This window comes from Mustela putorius, unplaced genomic scaffold, assembly GCF_011764305.1.
Source record: "Mustela putorius furo isolate JIRA1106 unplaced genomic scaffold, ASM1176430v1.1 tig00003901_pilon_pilon_pilon, whole genome shotgun sequence".
NCBI lineage: Eukaryota > Metazoa > Chordata > Mammalia > Carnivora > Mustelidae > Mustela > Mustela putorius.
In genome coordinates, this window is record NW_025422049.1 from 18,712,727 (window position 1) to 18,739,518 (window position 26,792).

The following is a 26,792-nucleotide window of genomic DNA, read 5'->3' on the forward strand; positions in this document are numbered from 1 at the left end:
GCCATATAAATAACCCTCTATCCCAGTACTGTATTTTGGAAAATGTACCTGCAGTGTTGTTATATTGCTAGTTCTGGGATACATCAAGTGTTCATATATGCATGGGTGTTTTTATTGGCTTCTCTCTTTTGTTCCTTTGGTCTTTTTGGCTATCAGTATACCAGAACTAGTATGACACTTTAGCTTTTTTAATGTCTTGATCTCTGGTACAATAAAATAAACCAATTCCTTCTACCTTGTTCTTATTCCAGAGTGTTTTGTATACTTTGATACTTTGTTTTTCCATGGAAATTTTAGAATCAGCTTGGCAAGTTACACACACATACTCAAACACATTCTCTTATGTGGTTTTGATGGAGATTCCGTCGAGTATTTAAATGAATTGAGGACAATTGACATATTTACAGTATGAATCTTCAGATCTTCAAAGGTGAATATGCTATATCCTCTCATTCATTTAATTATTCTTTTGTGTCTTTTAATATATTTTCCCTATTTTCTGTTCTAACATTTTGTGAGATCAATAGGTTTTTTTCTTGATTTTTAAACAGCTTCATTGAGATATATAATTTATATGTGGTAAAATTCACCTATTGTAGGTATTCGATTAGGTGATTTTAAATTTATTGACTTATGCAGTCATCGGTACAATCCAGTCTTTAGGACATTTCCATCACTCTACTAAATTCCCATCAACGTAGTTGCAGTAGATAACTCCTGTGCCTACCCCAAGCCTTCTGTCTCTATAAATTTGTTATATCTAAGTGTTTCATATAAATGGAATCTTACCAATACGTGATCTTTGGAATTTGGCTTCTTTCAGGTAACATGTTTGTGAGGTTTGTTCATGTAACCTGTATCAGCATTCATTCCTTCTTATTACTAAAAAATTTTCCATTCTATAGATATACCACATTTTATTTATCCTTTCGCTGCTGATGGCATTTGGGTTATTGTCCACTTTTTGGCTACTGTGAATAATACTATGAGCATTCATGTCCAAGTTTTTGTATGGCTATGTTTTCATTTCTCTTGAGTGAATGGAGTTTCTAGGTCATACGGTAACTCTATATAACCATTTGAGGAACTGCCAAACTGTTTTCCAATGTGGTTGCATCATTTTACTTTCTCATCAGTGATGTATGAGCATTCTTACTTCTTTACATCCTTGCCAACACTTGTTATTCCCCTATTTTTAACAGCCATACTTGTGGGTGTGTACTGATATCTCACTGTGGCTTTAATTTGAATTTCTATAATAGCAAATAATCATGAATATTTTTCATGTGTTTATTAGCCTTTTTTATGTCTTCTTTGATAAAGTGTCTATTGAATTCTTTTACCCATTTTTTGATGGGGTTGTTTTCTTAGTATTCAGTGGTAAGAGTTCTTTATGTATTCTGAATGTAAATACTTTATAAGTTATATGATTTGCAAATATTTTCTTCCATTCTGTAGCTTGCTTTATTTTCTTAATGGTGTCTTTTGAATCACAAAAGTTTTTAATTTTAATGAAGTTTCCACTTATCGATTTGTTTCTTTATGACTTGGGCATTTTGGTATCATGTGAAAGAAATCGTTACTGAACTCAAGGTCAGAAAGATAGTCTCCTGTGATTTATTCTAGAATATGTATAGTTTTAGCTCTTACAATTACAGATCTGTTAATCTGTTTTTAATTCATTTTTGTGTGTGGGATAAAGATTCTAAGTTCATGTTTTTAAATATGCATGTCCAACGGTCCCAGCACTATTTATTGTAAAGACTATTATTTTCTCCATTGGATTGTCTTGGCACCTTCATAGAAAATCAATCGACCATAAATGTAAGTGTTTATTTCAGGGCATTTGTTTTGATTCCATTGATTCCATTGATGTATCCTTATACTCTGAATGTCTACCTTTATTTAAGTTTTGAAATCAGGTAGTGTAATTCCTTACTTTATTCCTGTTTTTCAAAACAGCCTTGGTTATTCTAGGCCCTTTGTTTTTCCATGTACATTGTATAAGCAACTTTCAACTTTTTTATAACAGAGCCTGCTGATACTTGATAAGGATTGTGTTGAATCTGTAATTCAACTTGGGGAAAACTGCCGTTTTAATAATATTGACTATTATAATCCAAGAACATGGAATGTCTCTTCCTTTATTTAGTGCTTCTATAATTTATTTGTTATGTTCTATAGTTTTCTTTTTATAGGTATTATATTTTTATTCTTAAATATTGTTTCATTTTGATGCCTTCCTTAATACCCATCACCAGGCTTACCCTCACCCATCCCCCTACCCCCTCCCTTCTAAAACCCTCAGTTTGTTTCCTGGAGTCCATAGTCTCTCATGGTTCGTCTCCCACTCCGATTCCCCCCACTTCATTTTTCCCTTCCTTCTCCTAATGTTCCACAAATAAGTGAAACCATATGATAATTGACTTTTTCTGCTTGACTTATTTCACTTAGGGTAATCTCCTCCAGTCCCATCCATGTTGATGGCAAAATTTGGGTATTTGTCCTTTCTGATGGCTGAGTAATTTTCCATTGTGTGTATAGACCACATCTTCTTTATCCATTTGTCTGTTGAAGGGCATCTCGGCTCTTTTCACAGTTTGGCTATTGTGGACATTGCTGCTATGAACATTGGGGTGATGCCTCATCCTTAATTCTTGATTTTAGTCAATTTTGTCTTCTCTCTTGGTTGGTCTAGCTAAGGGTTTGCTATTTTGCCAAACTTTTCAAAGAATCGGCTTTTGGTTTCACTGATTTTCTCTCTTTTTCTGTTTTCTATTTTACTGATTTATTCCCTAATCTTTATTATTTCCTTCTTTTTCCTGGCTTTGTGTTTAGTTGTTCTTTTTCTAGTTTCCTTAGTTTGGAAGCTCAGATTGTTGGTTTAAAAACATTCTTCATTTCTGATACAGTTGTTTAAAGCTGTAAATTTCTCTCTTAACATTGTTTGATTTGCATCTATAAATTTAGACACTATGTTTTCCTTTTCATTTAGTTGAAAATATTTTTAAAATTTCCTTTGTGAGTTCTTTTACCTATGAGTAATTTAGAAGTGTGTTGTTTAATTTCTAAATATTTGAGTTTTCTCAAATATGTACTCACATGATTCAGACTTTTTAAATTTTTTGAGATGTATTCCTCACTTTGGGGCTCTCACTCTAATATCAGCATGATAGATCCCCTCACTTTCTTTAAGTCATATCTCTTAAATGTCACTTTCTTAATGAGACACTGAGTCCAGCATTAAAATTCCAACTACTACTACTACAACCCCCTAGCACTTCCAATCACCCATTACACTGCTCTGTTTTTTCCATAGCACTCATAACCTTCTGACATACTATATAATTCACTGAGCTCTATGAAGATAGTGATCTTTGTTTTAATTACTTATATATCCCAAGAATCTAGAATAGTACCTGAGTCATAATAGTCACCGAATATATATTTTTGAATGTATACATTAGAATATTTATCCACTTGGTCATATGTAGCTGAAATTTGTTCACTTTCATTAGAATATAGTATTTCATTATATAAACTGACCACAGTTTTATAATTGATTCTTAGATGGACATTTATATTTTTGCCAGTATCAGGCTACTTATAAGTAGCACTGATCTAAACATTATTATTATTGTGTCCTGGTACACATATGCCTAAGTTTCTCTAGGGTATATATGTAGGAATGGAGCTGACTGGTCATACTATGATATATTCAACATCAGTAGATAATGTTATAGTGATTCGTGCTGTGGGTGCACATTCCTACCAGCAATGTGTAAGGGTGTCATTTCTCTACAGTTTCACTGACATGTGATATTGGTGTTCTTTTTAATCTTTTGCCAGTATGGCAGTTTCCTATTAATATCCCAACCCATTCTTAATTAGCATTTCCCTGAATTCCAATATGGTTGAGCATTTTTGTGTGTATTTATTAGCCATGTATATTTCCTCTTTTATGAGGCATCTTTTCATTTGTCTGCCCCTTTTCTTAATGGTTCTTTACCAGTTATTTATGCTGCAGATATTTTTCCCATTCTATGACTTTTCTCTTTATCATATTTTTAATGAACTGAAGTTTTAAATTGTAATATAGTTGAATTTGTCAATATTTTCCTTAATGGTTAATGCTTATGAGCTCTTAAGAAATCCTGCTATAAATATTCTTATACCTTGCTGGTGGAAATGAGGAATAATACAACTCCTACAGAGTGGAATTTAGCAATATTAGGAAAAATTACATACACATTTACCCTTTGTCTCAGCAACGCCTTCTCTTGTTATCTGTTTCAGAAATATACTGGAAAAATACAAAATCATGTATGCACAAGGCTATTTGTCAGGGTGTTATTCATAAAAACAAAGAAGACTGGATATAACACTAATGTGCCTCAGGAGGGGAGTAGTTGAATAAACTAGAATAAACCAGTAGTTGGATAAACCTCATAGAGTACTGTGGAGCTATCAAGAGGAAGGGGAAGAGCTCTACACGTTAATATGTTATCTCCAGGATATGTTGTTAAGTGCAAAAAAGTAAGTTGTAGAACAGTATTTATAATAAGTTACCTTTTATGTAGGAAAGGGATGTAAATAATGAATGATATAGATACACACATATAGGTGTTGTGTGTGCACCCCTATTAGCTTATATTTAAAAAAAAAAGAAATAATGGAAACATAATATCAAAACCTAATAAAAATGATTACTTAACGGAGAAGGAAAGGAATGGGATGAAGGGGACAGAGATGGAGGTGAGACTTCTGTGAAGGTACTGTATAACACAGTTTTCACTTTAAACTCATATAAATGTTCTGCATAATAATGAAAAGGGAAAAATCAGTTCTTAAAATACATAAATAACCCAAAGCAAATAAACCTACCTATAAATAAAGCAGGTAATGTAACCATCCAGAAAAAACAACTGTGTAAAGGGACTTTAAAACATTGGTACATTACTAATTTGATATATTATTTTAAGGACAAAAATAACTGCAAAGATGTATGAAACTGTATTTAGTAGTTTTATCATTAATAGTTATCTTAGTATTTTTTTGACATTTTAAAATTCTATAAATATATTATAGGAAAAAGCTAATAAATAAGTTTGTTAATATCATTGAGCCAGTATTTTAAGCATATGTGAAAAGAGATACAAGTCTAAAATCAAGGCATTTGAGTAAAAAACTTGTAATCTTAAATTTAAAGTGGAAATACTAGTAGGAACTAATGATTTATTTTTCTTTTAAAAGAATTTCCTAGCTTTTCCACTGAAAAGGCCTAGAAGCAACAAAACAATTCAACAGCTATGAACACAGCTAGCAACACATTGTGGTTTCTAAATACTATTTCCAATTAAAAAGAGCCAGGGATCCTTGGAGAGATAATCTAGGTTTGAGTCAGGAAATATTCAAAATGAACTTGTGACATCTTGCTGTGCCAAAAAACTGGAAAACACAGGAGCCAATTTGAAGGGACTTATTGGTCCCAAGTGGAATAATTTGACCACTAAAAAGAATAAATATTACATTTAATTGAAGCACATCCAACATATAAAAATGATTTTACAGTTATACTAAAAATAATAATTGGTCACTATTGGAAATTTCCAAGGTACCAACTCATTACTTTTGTAGTTGATAAATACTGGGGAAAAAAAAATCAAGCATTTGTCCTGCCTTTCCTGTATGAACTATATATGGGGAAACCAAATAATTGACGGTAAGTTCATTACAAAATTCCAGATAATAAATCAAAAGAAATAATAGAATTAATAAATATAAAATGAAATAATTAGGGGACCTCCATTTTGCAGCTTTATAATAAATAACAGATCTAGGCAATGGTCATTAATGGATGCAAGACCCATTAGTTGAGTGGGAAAACTTTATAATGGAGGGATTAGACTAATACCACCTGAATATGCTGATCAACTTGAGTGCCATTAAAGTGAGACCGCCACACATTATGTGCCTTATGACATGATGTAATAGGGAGTACACCTCTACCTATGGGTGATTGTTGCCTAAAATACTGAACTTGAATCTAATCAAATCTCTAGATCAGCACTATCTTAATGCAGCTGTCCACAATGATGTAAATGGTTTCTATCTATTCTGCCCATTACGGTATCTACTAGCTACATATGACTATTGAGCATTTGAAATGTGACTAGTTTAATTGGGGAACTGACATCTAAAACATTAATTTAAATAAATTTGTGTGGCCAGTGACTATTGTATTAGCATAGATCTAGATTTAACTGCCAGTTTGTAAGAAATAGAGGGGATCAAGTTAACTTGAGGATCAAGTTAAACAATAATGTCAGCAACAATGTCAAATTTCATTTGTTCTCTGAACAAATGATGTGGTTCCTCTAATAATTCAATAAGATGGAGAAAAAATGAGTTGGAGGGGTGGAAAAGATGGGGCACTGTTTTAAAATCAGAGACTTAAAAGATGAAACAGCCAAAGCCTGGTTTAGATTTTGCATCAAACATCCAAGTATAAAAAGATACCTTTTAAGATAATCAGAGCCATTTGAATATGAACTTAGTAGTAGATGATACTAAGAATTAATTTTGTCAAGCACAATAATGCCATACTGGTTACATTTTTAATGTCTTTATCAGTTAGGTGCATGTACTTGCATGAATCTGAGAGTGAGCCCCTCCTTAAATTTTGCACCTGAGGTGCCTCACCTGCTTCACCATAGTTCCAGCCTTGCTTGAGATGCACCACATTAAAATAGCTTTATACTATTGTCATTTGTCTAACTTGCCCCAGCAAAGTTTCTGTGTCTGAGATCCAAGATTTAATTTTTATTTATTTGTCAAAGGTTGTGTTGGTAGGCTTTGTAGAACTTCCCTATCTCTTTGTCTTGATCTAGATGAACCCCAAAAGAAGAACAAAGGTGATCCCATGAACAACCTGGAAAATTTTTACCAAGAGATGATAATGAAAAAACGTCTTGAAGAGTTCCAACTTATGAGAGGTGAACCCTTTGCTTCCCACTCACTGGTCTCAGCTACATCAGTGGGAGATAGTGGCACAGCTGAGAACCCGTCATTACTCCAGGACAAGGGAAAACAGGCAGCACAGGGTAAAGGTCCCAGTCTCCATGTGGCAAAAGTTATTGATAATTCACCTGAGCAGTGTTGGACTGGGCCTAAGAAGCTGACGCAGCCAATAGAATTTGTCCCAGAAGATGAGATCCAGAGAAATCGTTTGTCAGAGGAAGAGATCCGAAAAATTCCTATGTTTTCTTCATATAATCCAGGGGAGCCAAACAAGGTATAGGCCAAACCAAGAAAAAAAACATGGGTTGTTTTCATTTTTCTTTACCTCTACCTAAATTAACACTTTTAAATTAGCTTTGGTTATACCAAGGAATCATGACATAGGCACTGTGGTTGTGTTTTTCCTTGACTTTGACTATTAATTCTCTGCGAACTATATACATAGCATACTTCCTATGATGTTCTTTGTGGTTTCCTAAGGTCCTAAGCTACCCTTAGAATTTTAAAGAAATCTTGATGAGACCCCAGTCCTCATCTACTAGAGGTCTTGAAGTGAAGGAAGAGTAACTTCCAGTTTCCCAGGCTAGTAATAAATCAAGTAATATTCATAGGACCACTGTATCGGGTAGCCATTGTGCCTCTGTAATTAGTCAGTAAATAAGTGGCCACCTGGTTGTGAGTAGGGTCTACTGTTATTACATGAGTATTTTTCTTTAGAATGCTCCACCTGGCTTTCATACGACATGACTTTAAATTTCTGATACTAAACAGCAAAGTGAAAGTGCAGGATCTCTTAAATCTTGAGAAATTGACAAATATATAAGTAGAGTTGTAAATAATCCTTGTTTTATTGATCACATCATTATTTCACATTACTGGTGTATGTTAGATCCAGAATGGAAAACATTATTGTCATGTCATTCAAAGAGGCCGCACAAGCCCCTGGAGCATATACTTGGTTGTGTTTAATTTAAAAAGCAAAACAAAACAAAATAATGTTAGCTTCTGGCTATCTCTGAATTAAAAAAAAGAATAAAACACATTGTAGATGAGGGATATTAAAGCAGTTTCCGTTGAGTGATTGCAATTCTAATATATTCTTGCTGTTGGTTCAAGGGCAGCTTGATTTGTGTTTTTTTAATAATAAAATATTACTATTATACAAAAAGTTATAGAGAATAATACAGCAATACCCTTATACCTAGCCAACCATCTTTATCAGTTCTTGGTAGTTTCCATATTTGCTTAATTAGGAAAATAATAGAACCTTATAGATAGACCTGAAGACTTCCATGTATCCCTCACCAATCCCATTTCCTGATCTCCTCTCCAGAGGTAACTACTATCCTGAATTTGTTACTTATCATTCTGATGCATGTTTTATATTTTTACTACATATTTATATATTAATAAGCAACATATAGTTTTACATATTTTAAAATGATGATATACTCTACATATCCTTCTACAACTTGCTTTTTTAACTCAATATATAAAATGTTTTTGAAACTTATTTTAATAATATAAGAAACTATGTAGTATTCCATTGTAGAAATATACCATAATTTATGCATTCTCCTGAAGATATTTTATTTTTATTTTTGCTATTACAGACAATTCTGCAGCAAGCATTGTATGTACCTCCTACTGTATATGTATAAGAGTTTCTCTAGAACATTTTTCAAAACTTTAGGTTGGAATTAGTAGGTCACAACAAGCAATTTTTTAATGAAACATAACGGAATAGAATAGAAAATATCAGAGTACATTCTAGAGAGTAAGGGTGATTACTGTTTCTGGAAAGAGCTTTTGGTTTGGTTGTGTGTGTGGTGTATGTATGAGGACCAGAATGTAAAATGCATTTCTTTCTATAGATTTCAGTCAAAAAAGTTGGAAAAATCTTGTTCTATTACCGTGATTCTCAAATGCTAGTATGCACCAGAATCACCTGGAAGGCTTGTTATAGCACAGATTGCTGGGCTCTACCTTCAGAATTTCTTAATTAAGTGGACCTGGAGTAGGGCCTGAGAATTTGCATTTCCAACAAGTTCTCATGAGATGCTGATGCTACTGGCCCAAGAGTGACAGTTTAAGAATTACCGTTCTAGATTACATTCCTAGGAGTGGAATTACTATGATATAGGGTATGTATGTATTCAACACCACGAGCAGGGTTTCAGGAATCTCTTTCATATTCTTGCAAAGACTCTTTAGTATTGGACTTGTTATTTTTGCCAGTATAAAATGTTTGAAGGTATCTCATTGATTTAATTTGCCATGTTTCTGACTGGCAATGAAGTTACACTTATAATTATACATTTGTTAGCTTTTCAGTAATCTTGTGTGTTTTGCCTGTTTCTTTTCTTTGCCTATTATTTGATTGTTTAGTTTGTCATATTATTTACAGAAAAAAATTTTTTTTAGCACGGGCTTGAACTCAGGACTGTGAGATCAAGACCGGAACTGAGATCAAGAGTCAGATGCTTAACCGACTAAGTCACTGAGGTGCCCCAAGAAATTATTTTTAAGTTCTGGATGCAAACATGTGTTGTTTGTTTAGCAAATATATTCATCCAATGGGTGGCTTTCTTTTTAACATTATTTATGATGTCTTTTGTTAAACAGAAGTCTGTCATTTTAATGTAATCAAGTCATCAGTATTTTATTTGATGGTTTGTGCTTTTTGAGTCATTTTAAGGAAATCTTTCCCTACAAACCAACAAGAAGTATACAAACAACCCAATAAAAATGACCAGAAGATGTAAACAGGCAGTTCACAGGGGAAAAACATGAATAGCCAATTGCCTACAAAACTTATTAGTAATCAAAGAAATGCAGAATATAACTACAGTGTAAACCTATTTAGTATCCATGAAGTTGGCATACTTTTAAAGGCCTGACAATGCCAAGTATTGGTGAACATATGGAGTAGTAAGAACTCTAATATGCTGCTGGATGAATGTAAATGAAGACAATCATTTTTATGAACATTGTGGCTATTCCTAGTAAAATAGAAGATGCTCATACACTAAAAGGCCACAGTCCCACTCCTAGGTTTCTATCCTAGAGGAACTCTTATACATGCACATTAGGAGATATTATGAAGATACTCACTGTAGCATTGTTTATAAACAACACTCTTGTTCATCAGCAGGAGAATGGGTAAAGCATGGTGTATTCATAAAGCAGAATACTGTACAATATAGAAAATGAATAAAATAGAACTACAGGTATCAACATGCATGAAACTCACAAACAATTTTGAATGAAAAAAGCTACTTGGTTTCAGCTCCAACATGTAAAGGGTTTGGAAGTTGTCACTCATGCCTTATAACAAGAGAAACAGCTGAACAAAGGAAACAGCAATGATTTTTCTTGGACCCATCAGAGAACTGAAGTCACAGAGTAAACTGCAACCCCCAAATCTGGTGAGGCAGGCAATTATAGAGAATCACGGCTTATCAGGATGAAAAAGCACTGGTGCCATGAACTGGTAGGGACAAGTGGTAACGTTGACAAATTTCTGGAAGCAGAATGTAGATTGTTTGACAAACTCTAGGGGCCTCAGTCTATGAGGGCCTTCACATTTGCATTACTTTTAGTTCCAGGAACTCTACTAGGTTTCTCAAGGGGGAAGGGCCAAGAAACAATCTCCTGTTCCTGGCATAGAGAAGGAAAAAGTAATCATTTTGAAATATATCCAGAGGTTCGACTAGGGATACCCAGCAAGTGAAAGAACTTTACCAAAGCCTTCAGCTTGCTAGAAGGGAAATTATCCAACTCCAGATGCCTCTAGCTTTCCTGTCTCATCTAAGAGAGAGAGAGAAAAAAAAGCTATGAAACACTTTTGAAGGTTACAGGCTGGGAACACAGGCACAGTAAAAGACTTGAGACTTAATTATGAGATTACAGAATGTTTCTCTTGCTCCACACTTTATCACTACATCAATAGGGCTTCAGTGCAATAGCTATGGATTACAGGTAAAAGACTTGCAAGGCTCAGAATCTAATGAGTATTTAGGGAAACCCCCCAAAAGAGGGGGAAAATAAACAAAGACATTTGAAGTAATTGAAACCTCTGTCACCTACAGCTAGAGTGAACACTAAACATTGCCAACTCCTGGCCAGATTAACAAAACTTTCTACTAATGCCCTATTTACCTTAGTTCCTCTAAGAACTTATAAATCATGTCCAGCTTTCAACAAAAAAATCACAAGGCATGCTAAAAGAAGAACCACACTCTGAAGAGATAAAGCAACCATCAGAACCAAACTCCTCAGATATATAGGTTTTGGAATTATAAGATATATGGAATTTAAAATAACTATGATTAATATGCTAAAGAATCTATTAGAGAAAATACACAATATGCAAGAACGGATAGGTAATGTAAACAGATAGAAACTCAGAATCAAAAGGAGATACAAGAAATCAGCAACACTAAAAAGAAATACTTTTGATACCCTCATCAGTAAACTGGGAGTGGTCAAGGAAAGAATCAGTGTGCTTGAAGACATGTCAATAAAAACCTCCCAAACTGAAATGCAAAGAGAAAAAAGACTGTAAAAAAAAGGAAAATAATAGCTAAGAACTGTGGGACAATTTCAAATTCTGTAACACACATGCTATTGGAATACCAGAAGGAAAATAAAGAAAAGGAACAGAAGAACTAGTTGAAGTAGGAATGGCTGACAATTTTCCAAGATTAATGACAGACACCAGACCACAGATTCAGGATCTGGAAAGACAACCATCTAGGGTAAATACTCCCCAAATACCCCTAAGCATATCATGTTCAAACACAGAAAACTTAGACAAGAGATCTTGAAAACACCCAGAGAAAACACTTTAGTTATAGAGGAACAATAAGAATTACACTGGATTTCTGGTCAGAAACCATGCAAGCAAGAAGAGTGAAATATTTAAAGTATTGAAGGGAAAAAAAAAAAAACCATCCAGCAAATCTATATCCAGCAAAAAAATCCTTCAAAAGTGAACAAAAAAATACTTTGTCAGACAAACAAAAACTGAGGGAATTTGTCAGCAGTAAATCTGCCTTGTGAGAAATATTTATTTTTTTAAAAAAAAGGTTTTCCAGAGAGAAGGAAAATGATATAGGTCAGAAAATCAGATCTCTTCAAAGAAAAGAAGAGTATAGGAGAAAGAAGACCTGAAGGTAAAATAAAATCTTTTATTTTTTCATTTTAAAGTGATTTAAAAGATGACTGTTCAAAGTAATAATAACAATATGTTAGGCAATTATAGCATATGGGAAAATGAATGTTATAAAACAGGAATGTTATAAGAGTAGAAGGGAGGAATTAGTATTTAGTGTATATAACTGTTACAAGTTATCTGTACTACCTGTGAGATGGTATAATGTTCAGAGTGGACTTAGATTAGTTGTAAATGAATATTGTAAACTCTAAGGCAACCACTAAAAATTATAAAATGAAGTGTAATTGATATGCTGAAAGGGGTGAAAATGGAATCTCAAAACGATACCTGTTCTCTACAATCTTTTCTACAAAATAGAAACAGAGGGAACACTTTCTAACTCATTTTATGAAACCAACCTTAGCATAATACCAAAACCAGATAAAGTCATTGAATAAAGCAAAACTGTAGACCAATATCGTGATCATAGATGCAAAAATCCTAAATTTTAGGAAAATAAAAATATTTGATTAAAATATTTTGATTGAAAAATCAAGATATTAAAAAATCACAGCCAACAGTGTATCAAAATAGTTATGTACCATGATCAGGTAGGAGTTTTCTAGGTATCTATGGCTGATTCAACATTTGAAAATCAATTAATATTATCCACCATATCAACAAACGAAAGAGGAAAAATCGTATAGTTATTTCAGTTGATAAAGAAAAGGTATTTGACAAAATCCAAAAATCATTCATAACAGAAAACTCTAATCAAACTAGGAATAGAAGAAAATATCCTCAATTTGATAAAGAATATCTACAAAACCCTACAGCTAACATTGTACTTAGTGGTGAGAAACAGTGCTTTCTCCTTTGATCAGGAATAAATCCCCTCCCTATTACTTTTCAGTATTGTGCTAGAAAAGCTAGCTAATGCAGTAAAATAAGAAAAGGAAAAGAACACAGATTGAGAAGGAGAAAATAAAGTTGTCTTTTTTCACAAATGACATGTATGTCTGTGTAGAAAATCCCAAAGAATCAACAATAACAACAATGTGAAATAACTACTGGAACTAATAGGTGGAATGTAGCGAGGTTGGAGGATACAAGGTTTATATACAAAAGCCAGTTGCTTTTCTTTCTACCAAGAAATGAACAATTGAAATTTAAAATCCAATACTTTTTTATGAAAGCACCACAAAAAAGTGAAATACTAAATTATAAATCTATCAAAATATGTATAGGATCTATACACAAAACTATAAAACTGTGCTGAAAAATTAAAGAAGATCATAAATAAATGCAGAGATATCCTATGTTCATGGATTGGAAGACCTAGTATTGTTAAGATGTCAGTTCTTCCCAATATGTAGATATGTAGATTCCACACAATCCCAATAAAATCCTGGCAAGCTATTTTGTGGATATATACCACTGATTCTAAGTTTGTATGGAAAAACAGAAGGCCCAGAATACCCAACGTAATACTGAAGAAGAACAAAGTGGGATGACTGATACTACACAACTTTTAGATTTACTATAATCAAAAAGGATAGTTTGGGTTAAAAAAAAAAAAAAAGATACATAGATCAGTGGAGCAGAATAGAGACTCCAGAAATGGAATAGAATAGAGACTCCAGAAATAAGCTCACACAAATATAATGGACTAATCTTTGACAAGGGAGCAAAGGCAATTCAATAAAGGAAAGATAGTTTTTTCAGGCAATTGTGCTAAAATAACTAACTGGTTACCACATGCAAAATCGGAATCTAAACACAGATCTTAACGTTATTTTAAAAAAAAAATTAACTCAAAATAGATCGTAGATCCCAATGTAAAACACAATACTGTAACACTTCTAGAAGAAAATAGAAAATCTAAATGACCTTGTGTTTGGTGATACATTTAATAGATACAACACCAAAAGCATGATTTATGAAAGAAAAAAATTGAAAAATCATACTTTGTTAAATTTATAAACTACTGCTAGGTGAAAGACACTTTAAAGGAAATCAAGGGGCGCCTGGGTGGCTCAGTGGTTTAAGCCGCTGCCTTCGGCTCAGGTCATGATCTCAGGGTCCTGGGATCGGGTCCCGCATCGGGCTCTCTGCTCGGCAGAGAGCCTGCTTCCCTCTCTCTCTCTCTGCCTGTTTCTCCATCTACTTGTGATTTCTCTCTGTCAAATAAATAAATAAAATCTTTAAAAAAAAAAAAAAAAAAAAAATAAAGGAAATCAAAAGACAAGCCTAAGAATAGAAAAAAAATTTGTAAAACATGTCTAATAAAGGACTTGTATCCAAAATAATCAAAGACCTCCTAAAACTCAACAGTAGTAAAACAACCCAATTAAAAAATGGCAAAATAGGGGCGCCTGGGTGGCTCAGTGGGTTAAGCCGCTGCCTTCGGCTCAGGTCATGATCTCAGGGTCCTGGGATCGAGTCCCGCATCGGGCTCTCTGCTCAGCAGGGAGCCTGCTTCCTCCTCTCTCTCTCTCTGCCTACTTGTGATCTCTCTCTGTCAAATAAATAAATAAAATCTTTAAAAAAAAAGGCAAAATATAAGAACAGACATCTCAGAAAGAAAGTTATATACATCTCAAATAAGCATATGAAAAGGAGCTCATCATCATGTAATCAGAGAATTACAAAATAAAACAACAGTGAGATGTCGTACACTTATTAGAATGGCTAAAATTCACAATAAAACTGACAATATCAAAAGCTATTGAGGTTGCTGAGCAACAGGAACTCATTCATTGCTTTTGAGAATCCAAAATGGTACAACTTCTTTGAAGTCAGTTTTGTAGTCTTACCAAGTTAAACATTGTTTTGCCATATAATCCAGAAGTTACACTTTTAGTTATTTGCCCAATTTATTTGAAAACTATTATTTATACAAAAACCAGCATGCAAGTGTTTATAATAGTTTTACTCAATTGCCCCAAACTGGAAGCAGTCAGGATGTCCTTCAATAGATGAATGGAGACAATCACCTGTGCTGCATCTATATGGTGGAATATAATTTGTCAATTAAGAGACATGATCTGGCAAACCACAGAAAGACATAGAGGAACTAATGAGTATATTAATAAGTGAAAACCAGTTTGAAAAGACTACATATTATGTAATTCCAATTATATGACATTCCAGAAAACACAAAAACATATAGTAAATGATCGGTGGTTGCCAGGAGTTTAAGGGATTGGGAAAAAAAGAATAGGTGAAGCACAGGGGATTTTTAAGGTAGTAAACTTACTCTATATGATAATATAATGGTGGATGCAAGATACACATTTGTCAAAACCCATAAAACAGTACAGTATAAAGAGTGACCCTTAGTGCCCACAAATATTAAAAACCATTTGAGAGGTAGGGGAACCCCAGGAAAGAATACAGACTCTGACAAGGGAATCTATGTTACAAATACGTGAAGCAACTTCAGTGAAGGTGTGGGGTGTGAAAGGTACTGACTTAAGCATCTTTGGAAATATGTAGAATCTAGAAGACTAAAAACAGAGCTGCATATAATCACTGTATCCTAGTTAATAAGGTTGCGTCTCATGGGGGTACTGGTTAGCAATCCTGATACTGATACATGTGTATTATGAGATGGAGCAATTAAGTAAATGGATGGCAGGTGTTGGGAGCCAGGTTTCTCACTGGTGGAATTTACAGATAAGCAAAGGAAAGAAGCTGGAATGATCCATTCAGTGGTTTAGAGTTAGAGACATCAGTATGAAATCATGTTTAAATTGACATAGATATAGATGGTTACATATAAAATATTTATTGATATGTATATACACAGGTTAGTATAAATATATGATTTTTTTCTCTGTCAGCTGAGAGGACCTAAATGAAGTGATACTCCAGTAGCTACAAGCACCTTCAGCACCCAAATTGTAGTTTGTAATGCCATTCTCTAATGAAGGAATCAAGGTGGCACCTGGGTGGCTCAGTTGGTTGAGCATCCAACTCTTGGTATTTGGCTCAGGTCATGATCTCAGGGTCATGAAATGGAACCTGCTTAGGATTCTCTCTCTTCCTATCCCTCTCCTTCTGCCCCTGCCCCCCTACACCCTGCTTGCGCTCTCTCTCTCTCTCTCTCTCTCTATATATATATATATATATATATATATATATATAAAAGTAACCAGGGTTTCTCAGAGAAATGTCTGGCTCTAGAACTGGGGCAGGAAGTATACAAGATGAAACTTGAGTATTTTGTAGTGACAGGAAGTAGGAAAGTGCTGAACATACCAGCATAAAAACATTGTTGGGTATATGTCAAAGAAGCACGGGAGCCAACTGAAAGTTTCTAGTGACCAAAATTGGAACAATTTGTGCAGCAAACTTAGGTAAATTAATACTGGATTATAACCTAAAGTATAGGATAAATAGCTGTGACTCCAGAGTGATAATAAAAATGATTGAGTAAATCAAATAACTGGGGGAGAGAAGGCAAATATCCCTCACAGAAGAATTCTAAATAATTTATATAGATGCTCCATCTCAACCTAGGGGAGCATAACTTTCCACTCCTTAGTTTTGAGCTCTTGAGTGACTTTGAAACAGTACAGTATGGAAAGGCAAGACAAAAGAATAATACTGCAGTGTAGAAACCTAACCAACACTGCCTCAGCCAGGTAATCAAGGCCAGCATCAACACTCATTAATAATGTCAATAGCATGCATGCTTGATATGTGACCAAAACTGCACTTTCCTCTCTGGTCTTCCTTCTCAACCCATAACCCCAATCTAACCGTGAGAAAAACAACAAAAAAAATCCTAGTAGTGGGCCATCCTACAAAATATCTGACCAGTACTCAAACTGTCAAGATTTTTAAAAACAAGGAAATTCTGAGAAACTATCACAACCAAAGAGGAGCCTAAAAACACAAGAAAACTAAATGTACTCTGGTACCCTGGATGGAATCATGGAACAGAAAATGGACATTAGGAGAAAACTAAGGAAATCTAAATAAACTATGGACTTCGGTTAATAATAAGGTATCAATATCCATTCATTCATTTTAACAGTGCACCATAGTAATGTAAGATGTTAGTAGTGGAGGAAACTGAGTGTGGAGTTACAGGAACTCTTTGTACTATGTACTGTCAGTTTCTCTGTAAATCTAAAACTGTCCTAAAAATAGTCTCCTTTTTAAACATTAAAACAGATACCTGCAAAAGAGTGCATACAATATAATACTATTTATATACAGTTCAAAACATACAAAATGATACTGTGTATTGCAGAAGGAGGCCCGGAAGTTTCATCTTGTATTATCACTTGGAATATGTTTTTCTGTTTCACAGAAATGTTTATCTTGTTTTTGAGCCTAGCTGTATTGTTGTGCATACCTTGATATATATGAATATATATATGTGTTGTTAATACATACATACATCTATATCCATGTAGATGGATGTGTGTGTGTGTGTGTGTGCGTGTGCGTGTGTGTGTTTGGAGCAAAGAAGATGCTCCCAAGCAAGAAGTGACCAAGCCGCCTCGACCAGAAGTCTTCTTCATTTTTTAAAAGTGTTCATATCAAAGGGAACAATCTTAGTATGGATCTTTCCTACTTGGTGAGAAACTTGCAGTATGTTCCACATACTCCTTTCTATAGTTATTTTATTTGATGATGCTTTTACTTTAAGTATTTCATAGCCAAAACTCTAGATCACTTGAATTCACTTAAGTGAATCGTAGGTCAGTTAATCTGTGCCTTTGCCTTTAAGTTAAAAGTATAGTTAAATGCTAAGTATGTAAATACCTAGCTTCTAAAGCCTATGAGACATAGAGTCTCTTGCTTATTATAGTGTTTAATATATTTATTCATATTTCAGTGATTACCTTATTTAAGTGGGCTCTGTTTTCTGGCTCTTTGCTTGTGCTGCTTCTGTCTGAATTCTTCTCAAGTTCCATTTAAGTATAAATTATATAATTTATTCCAGCTAACACATAGAGATTTTTTCCTCCATCTTTTTTTATAGTAATAAAACATGTAAGTTGAGATCTACCCTCGTAACAAAATCTTAAGTATACATTAGAGTATTGTTAACTGTAGGCACAGTGTTGTATAGGAAATCTCTAGAACTTTTTCATCCTGCATGACTTAACTTTATAAACATTGAACAGCAAGTTCCCATTTCCCCCTCCCCCAGTCCCTGACAACCACTGCTCTTTTTGCTTCAATGAGTTTGACTGCTTTAGATACCACATACAAGTGAAATCACATAGTATTTGTCCTTCTGTGACTGGCTTATCTCACTTCACATAGTGCACTCAAGATTTACCCATGTTGTAGCATATGACCAGATTTCTTTTTTCTGGCTGAATAATATTCCACTGTATGTGTGTATGCCATATCTTTATCCATTCATCCACGATGGATGTCTCCACCTTTTGGCTATTGTGAACAGTTTGCAATGAATGTATGTATTCAGATATCTCTTTGATATTCTGATTTTAATTCTTTGGATAAGTATCTGGAAGTGGGATTGCTGGATCATGTAGTAGTTCATTTTTACTTTTTTGCAGGACCTTTAAAATGTTCTCCATAGTACCTGTACCATTTTACATTCTGCCAGCAGTGTGCAAGAATTCTGATTTGTCTATATCCTTTTTAACTTATTTTCTACATGTATTTATTGGGAAAATGTTTAGTTCTTGGGCCCATTTTTTAAAAATTGTGTTGTCTTTTTGCTGTTGGGTTCTAAGAGTTCCTTATATATTTTGGATATTAACTTCTAAGTTAATATCCAAACTTAATTCTTAAATATCCAAACTTAATTCTGTTTTTTGGATATTAACTTCTAAACCATAAGATATATGGTTTCTAAATATTTTGTGCCATTCTGTACATTGCCTTCTCACTTTGCTGATTGTTTATTTTGCTGTACACAAGTGTTTCAGTTGATAAAGGTCCCACTTTATTTTTGCTTTTGCTTCCCGTGGTTCTGATGTAATAGTCAAGAAATCATTGCCAAGGCAATGTCATGAAGCTTTTCCCCTGTGTTTTCTTCTGGGAGTTTTAGAGTTTAGGACTTATGTTTAAGACTTTAATACATTTTGAGTTGATTTTTGTGTGTGATATAAATTAAGAGTCCAGTTTTACTCTTTTGCATGTGGATACCAGCTTTTCCCAACACCATTTGTTGAAGGAACTATCTTTTCTCCATTGTGTTTCTTGCCCTTCAGTTGACTGTATATGTGTGTTGCCCCTCAGTTGACAATGTATGTGTGGGTTTATTTCTGGGTTTTGTTCTGTTCTAGTGGTCTATATAACTGTCATTATAGTAGTTCTCTGTTTTGATTACTATAGATTGGTAATATGTTTTGAAATTAAGAGGTGTGAAGTCTCCGTTTTGTTATTTTTTCAAGATTTCTTTGGCTATTTGGGGGGTCTCTTGTGGTTCCCCATGAATTTTAGGATTTTTTTTCTATCCCTAGAAAATACTATTGAGATTTTGATAGGAATGGAATTAAATCTGTAGATCACTTTAGGTAGTGTATAAAATTAAACAGTGTTGTCTTCCATCCCATGAATATGGGACAATTTTGCATTTATTTGTGTCTTTAATTTCTTTGAGCAATGTTTTGTGGTCTTCAGTGTACAAGTCCTTAACTTCCTTCATTGTTTTTTTTTAATTGAAGTATAATTGACGTATAAGAAGCTGTACATTTTTTTTGTTCAGTTGGGTTTTTTAGTATCAATTTTTTAAAAGATTTTGTTTATTTATTTGAGAGAGAGAGACAGAGATAGTAACAGAGGTCATGAGTGGGAAGGAAAAGGAGAAGCAGGCTCCCAACTGAGAACAGAGCCCAGTGTGGGGCTCAATTCTAGGAACCTGGGGTCATGACCTGAGCCAAAGGCAGACACTTAACCAACTGGGCCACCCAAGTGCCCCAGCTTTTTATTTACATTCTAGTTAGTTAACATATAGTGAAATGTTGGTTTCAAGAGTAAAATTTAGTGATTCATCACTTACATATGACAGCCAGTAAAGCTGTATATATTTAATGTATGTACCTTGATGAGTTTGAAAATAAGTGCACACCATTAAACCATCACCAAAACAATGCCCTAAACTTAACCATCACCTCTAGAAATTTCCTCCCTCCTTTCTCTTGGATAGCATTTAACTAAGATCTACCCTCTTAATAAATTTGAAGTATCTAATACAGTATTAAACACTATTTGCAATATGCTGTACAGTAGATGTATAGGACTTCTTCATCTTGGATAAGTGAAACTATATGCTGTGATGAACATCTCCCCAGTTACCCCTTCTCCTAGCCTACTGGAAAATATGATTCTATTCCGCTTTTATGAGTTTGATTATGTTAGATGCCTGATATAAATTCCTATTTAGTATTCTACAGATTCTCATATAGTATTTGTTCTTGTGTTTGGTTTATTTATAGTGTCTTCCAAGATTTGTTTTTTTAAGGCCAAATAATATTCCATTGTATTTATACACATTTTCTTTATCTATTCATCTGTAAGTGGACGTTTAGGTTGTTTCCATATGTTTGCTATGGTAAATAATGCTGCAATGAGCAAAGGAATACACATATTTCTTCCAGACTCCAATTCCAGTCCTTCTGGATATATACCCAGAAGTGGATTGCTCGATTATATTTTAGTTCTATTTTTAATATTTTTAGGAAACTCCATACTGTTTTCCACAGTGGTTATACTCATTTACAGTCCCACTAACAGCATACGAGGTTTAAAATTTCTTCATATCCTCACCAACACTTACTTTTGTTGTTATTGTTGTTAATAGCTATCCTAACAGGTGTGAAGTGATATTTCATTGAGGTTTTGATTTGCATGTTCCTGATGATTAGTGATATTGAGCATCTTATATACCTGTTAGCCATTTGTATGTCTTTTTTGAAGAAATGACTATTCAGGTCTTTCAGGTCTTTTACCCATTTTTAAAATTGGGTTATTTGGGGGCTTGGGGGGGTTATTTTATGTTAGGAGCCCCTTATATATTTTAGATATTAATCCTTTATCAAATATATGATCTGCAAATATGTTTTCCTATTCTGTGTATGGCCTTTCCACTTTGCTGATTTTGTTTGCTCCTAATTTTTGTATGCATCCTACAACTTGACTGAATGTATTAGTTTTACTTGTGTTAAAACAATTTTGGAGTTTTTAGGGTTTTCTACATATAGGATCTTGTCATATACAAACAGAGGTGATTTTAATTCTTCCTTTCCCATTTGGATGCCTTTTATTTCTTTTTTCTTTTCTAACTACTCTGGCCATGACTTCTAGAACTGAGTTGAATAGAAGTGACAGGAGTGGGCATCCTGGCCTTATTCCTGATCTTAGAGGGAAAGCTTTCCAGTTTTTCACTGTTGAGCATGACATTAGCTGTGGGCCTTTCATATTTGGCCTGTATTGTGTTGAGGTAAATTCCTCTTATTCCTAGTTTCTTAAGCATTTTTATCGTGAAAGAGTGTTGAATTTTGTCAAGTGCTTTGTCCGCATCTGTTAAGATGACCATGCTATTTTTATCTTTTCTTCTGTAATGTGGCATATCACACTGATTTTTTTATGTGGAACCATCCTTGCATCTCAGAGATAATTCACTTGGTCATGGTATGTGATCCTTTTAATGTGCTTTTGAATTCATTTTACTGCTTTTCTGTTGAGAATTTTTGCACCTGTATTCATCAGGGATATTGGCTGGTAGTTTTCTCATAGTGTCATTTTTTCCCTTTTGGTATCAGGGTAATGCTGGCCTCATAAAGTTAGTTTGGGAATGTTCCCTCCTCTTCAGTTTTTTGGAAGAGTTTGAGAAGGGTTGGCAGTAATTCTTTAAATGTTTGGTAGAATTCACCCATGAACCCATCTGGTCCTGGGGTTTTCTTTGCTGGGAGGTGTTTTTTGTTTGTTTTGTTTTGTTTTGTTTCTTGTTTTCGAAGAGACTCTTTTTTTAAAAAGATTTTATTTATTTGACAGACAGAGATCACAAGTAGGCAGAGAGGCAGGCAGAGAGACGAGAAGTGGGCTCCCCGCAGAGCAGAGAGCCTGATGTGGGGCTCAATCCCAGGACCCTGGGACCACGACCTGAGCCAAAGGCAGAGGTTTTAACGCACTGAGCCACCCAGGCGCCCTGCTGAGAGGTTTTTGAGTACTAATTCAGTCTCGTTGCTAGTTGTAAATCTCTTTAGGTTTTCTGTTTCTTCATGATTTAGTCTGGGTATGTTGTATGTTTCTAAGAATTTATCCTTCTCTTCTAGGTTACCCAATTCATTGGCATATAGTTGTTGGTAGTAGTCTCTTGTAATCCTTTTTAATTCTGTGGCATTAGTTGTAACATCTCATTTATTTCTGATTTTGAATCTTCTTTTTTTTCCTCAGTTATGCTAAAGGCAGTCAATTTTGTTGATCTTTGTTTTTAAAAAACAGCATCTTAGTTGTTTTCTTTTCCTAATCTCTTTTGTTTATTTTTGCTTTAACCTTTATTTCTTTCCTTCTGCTAATTTTGGGCTTAGTTTGATACTTACTTTAGTTCTTTAAGTTGTGGAGTTGCTTATTTGAGATCTTTTTCTCTTCCCTCCCCTCCCCTCTTCTCTCCTCTCCTCTTTTTGAAGTAGCCTCCAAAGCCCAAGGTGGTGCTTGAACTCAAAACCCTGAGATCAAGAGTTGCATGCCAGCCAGATACCCCTAAGATCTCATTTTTTAATGTATGCATTTGTGACTATAAAATTACCTCTTAGTATTGTTCTTGCTGCATTCCATTAATATTGTTACGTTGTGGTTTCATTTTCATTTGTCTAAAGATATTTTCTAATTTCTCTTCTTATTTCTTCTTTGACCCATTGGTTGTTCAAGAGTATGACAATTAATGTCCACATATTTGTAAATTTTCTTGTTTTCCTTCTGCTATTGGAATTGAGGTATTGAAATGTCCTAGTATTAATTGTGTTGCTATCTATTTCTGCTTTCAGTTCTCTCAATATTTGCTTCATATATTTAGATGCTCTGATGTTGGGTACATATAAATTTATACTTGTTATATGTTCTTGGTGAATTGACCCTTCTGTTATTATATAATAACCATTTTTGTCTCTTGTGACAGTTTTGACTTAAAGTCTATTTTGTCTGATAGAAGTATGGCCACCCTGCTTTCTCTTGGTTATCATTTGTGTGGAATATCTTTCTCTAGCCTTTCATTTTCAGTTTATATGTGGCCTTAAAATATAAAGTGAGTTTCTTGTAGACAGCTATAGTTGGAACTTGTTTTTTTTATTCATTTGGCCACTCTGTGTCTTTGATTAGGGAGTTTAACATACTTACTTGTAATTATTGATAGGGAAGGACTTACTATCCCCATTTATTATTTGTTTTCTGTCCTGTAGCTCATTTGTCCCTCTTTTCCTCTCTTGAAGTCTTCCTTGTGTTTCATTGGTTTTTTAATAGTGATGTGCTTTTTTCCTTTCTTATTTTGAATATCTTACACAGGTATTTTCTTTTGGGTTACAATGGGGCTTCCTTAAAACATCTTATAGTTATAACAATCTATTTTAAGCTGATCAGAACTTAAATTGCATTTGAGGGCTCTTTATTGTTTTCTTGAATGTTCTTTTTTTAAAAAATAGCATCCCATTTCTAACAGAATATTGTCTCATTTCTCTAAGAGTATTATTAATGATTTTTTGAAGTTTTCTTCACCCTGCATGATTTTTTTTTCCCCCATATGCTTTCATTTCAGTTTGTTCTGTTCTCTCTTTGACATTAGAGGCTTTCCTCAGATTCCTGGTAATCTGTGCCCATATTTATGAGTAGGGGGCCAAAAAGCAGATTGGAAGCTCTGAGCACATGAGCAGCCCTTGTTGACTTTTAGCTTCATTTTAAAATTATCTGGCTGGTCTATTTGTTGGAGAAATTCCCAATGCCAAACCAGTATTTTTTTTAATCTTTTCTCTTGGGGCTCATCATATTTAGTGTACATTATTTCTCTTAATCCCCTTTTGTTCAGTTAAAGTATTTATACCCTCATCTGTGTCTGGCATTCCCCATATTCAGCAAATGAGCTACCACTATTCACCAGGATTGAGATTGGCCTTTACCTAGTAGCTAATTTTAGGAAAAGTTATTTAAGATCTAGTTGACTTTTAAACAACTTTCAACCTACCTACCTTATCTTAACCTTATCCCTGTACATTCATTCCCAGAGGTACGTGAAGCTATCTAAACTGTTTGAGGATTCTTAAGTGTGTACTGGGTTGGTTCCTGGCTTTCCCCACCACTGGTTGAAGATTCAGCTTTCTTAGTACACTTATCTAATTATTTTTCAGTTTCCAGAATATTATTGCTATTGCTTCATTTCCTTGTTCTTTCTGATGTGTGTGTGTGTCTGTCTGTGTGTGTGTGTGTGTGTGTGTTTAAGTCCCTATAGTTTTAGAGAGTTTTCTGGAGGGAGTGAAATTAGATGCATGTATTCAATCTGCCATCTTTATCTGGAACTAATTCTGACCAAAGTGAAATAGTTGCCTTACCTTCCTCATGTGATATTTCTGTTGATCCTCGGTTTATATTAGGTGTTATACTTGAAGAACCTTAGCCCTCGGGTGACCGAAAGAGATCTTGTCTCACTGTTCGCTCGGTTCCAGGAGAAAAAAGGACCACCAATTCAATTCCGAATGATGACTGGACGAATGAGGGGGCAGGCTTTTATCACCTTTCCCAGTAAGTAGCCTTATCTGGACAATTAATTGTAGCATCAGTTCATTGGAGATTATTTATACCCCCTCTAATTTAAATCTAGCCCTTTGATTTCTCCATAGTATATAAGAAGTATGTGCTTGAAGAAGCACATGGGAAGAAGGAAAGAGAAGTAAGGGAAATATGTTTTCAGTGTTCCTCTATCCTCCCTTCTGTGCTTCCTCTCCTCCATTGACAATACATGACTGGCCACTGTATCCCATTGTCCTCAGTTTCCCCTAGTCTTGGCACCTCCTTCTATCAAAATGTACCTTCCCTTTGCTGATGACAGTATTTCTAGTTCAAGTTATAGTACTTATTAATATATTGGTATTCTGGTCAGCATACTTGTACTTGCCTTATGCCCTATTCCTTTGAGACTAAGAGACTATAAGTTAACGTGCTAATTCACTAGTAATTCATAATTAACTAGTGAATGATGTTAAATTATTTTAACAATTGTTTCTATCTTAATACATGACTTCAGTATTCTAATTAAAAGAGAATAATGATAGAGGAATTTCATTTTCTATAACAGACGAGACTGTTTATTTTGGTGGAATCTGGGGAGGAGCTACACCTTTCATTATCCCTAGACTATCATTACTTATAAACAGCCCAGTCGTCCATGTATAGGCAAGTGCTTTTACATGTAAGCAGTATCAAAACTCCCCTCCACCTTTTTCATACATTCTTATATTATCTTTCCTATCATGTTGGAGGTTTGTGGATCTTCTATACTAGCAGTTTTCAGTCTTTTCAGGTATGAGGGCCCTTTTTAAACTTAAATATATTTTATTGGTCTCAAGTTACTATGACCCATTAATTGAAAAAATATATAATAAAAAGATTTTATAAACTAAGTACTTTAAAGTAAATAGTTTTTTACTAGTAACAGCAGTTTCACATTTGAAAATTCTCAGTATATACATATGTGGGACATAAATTGGTTTAGTCTAAAGACATTGCTTATTTGCCTGTGATTTCACAGACTCTGGGCAATAATTCCACTTCCAAATTTCCCACATCCAGGCTCTGAGGCCCATAAATTGAAAACCCCTGCTATATACTGTATACTCCCGTACCTCAGGCATCCATGTGGCTGTAAGAATTCTTTTTTTTAAAGATTTTATTTATTTGACAGAGAGAGAGAGATCACAAGTAGGCAGAGAGGCAGACAGAGAGAGAGAGGGGGAAGCAGGCTCCCTGCTGGGCAGAGAGCCCGATGCAGGGCTCAATCCCAGGGCCCTGAGATCATGACCTTAGCTGAAGGCAGAGCCTTAACCCACTGAGCCACCCAGGTGCCCCAGGGTGTAGAATTCTTTTTTTTTTTTTAATATTTTATTTATTTTTTTGACAGAGATCACAAGTAGTCAGAGAGGCAGACAGAGAGAGAGAGGGAGAGGCAGGCCTCCCACGGAGCAGAGAGACTGATGCGGGGCTTGATCTCAGGATCCTGAGATCATGACCTGAGCCGAAGGCAGAGGCCCAACCCACTGAGCCACCCAGGAGCTCCTGGGTGTAAGAATTCTTAAACTTACTTATCCTAATGAGGATTCCCACTCTTCCATCAAAAGGAAAAAGTAACAAAATGTTAACATGATAACATCTTTTATTCATCTATTTTATTCATCTATTTTGAAAATGATTTCATTATCACAACACCTGTAATCTGTTATCTAAGAGGTTCATATATTATTATTTATAGCTTAGCTTAGCTTTCTTTGGCACACTATGTTCTTATTTCTTTAACCTTATCTTTGAATTAGGAGGCACTCTCATACATCCATTTTAAGTTTTTATTGTCATTATTCTTAGCCATTAGTTTAATCTTGCTGAGTTATACAAATTTGAAAATATAGAAAAGAGAATA

The 26,792-nt window shown here is 34.5% G+C and overlaps 1 protein-coding gene across 5 annotated transcripts in view; it reads left to right on the forward strand.

Annotated features, from left to right (window-relative positions):
* The window catches only part of RBM41 (RNA binding motif protein 41), a 58,720-nt gene that overhangs the window by 26,262 nt on the left and 5,666 nt on the right, over positions 1-26,792 (forward strand). For 3 of the 5 annotated variants that reach the window (XM_013064846.2, XM_013064845.2, XM_004769005.3), the window contains 2 exons: positions 6,891-7,294; positions 24,757-24,904. In XM_013064846.2, the coding sequence (XP_012920300.1) occupies positions 6,891-7,294; positions 24,757-24,904 (552 nt within the window). The remainder of the gene's footprint in view (positions 1-6,890; positions 7,295-24,756; positions 24,905-26,792) is intronic. The other 2 variants (XM_045068244.1, XM_045068245.1) reach the window with 1 other exon arrangement.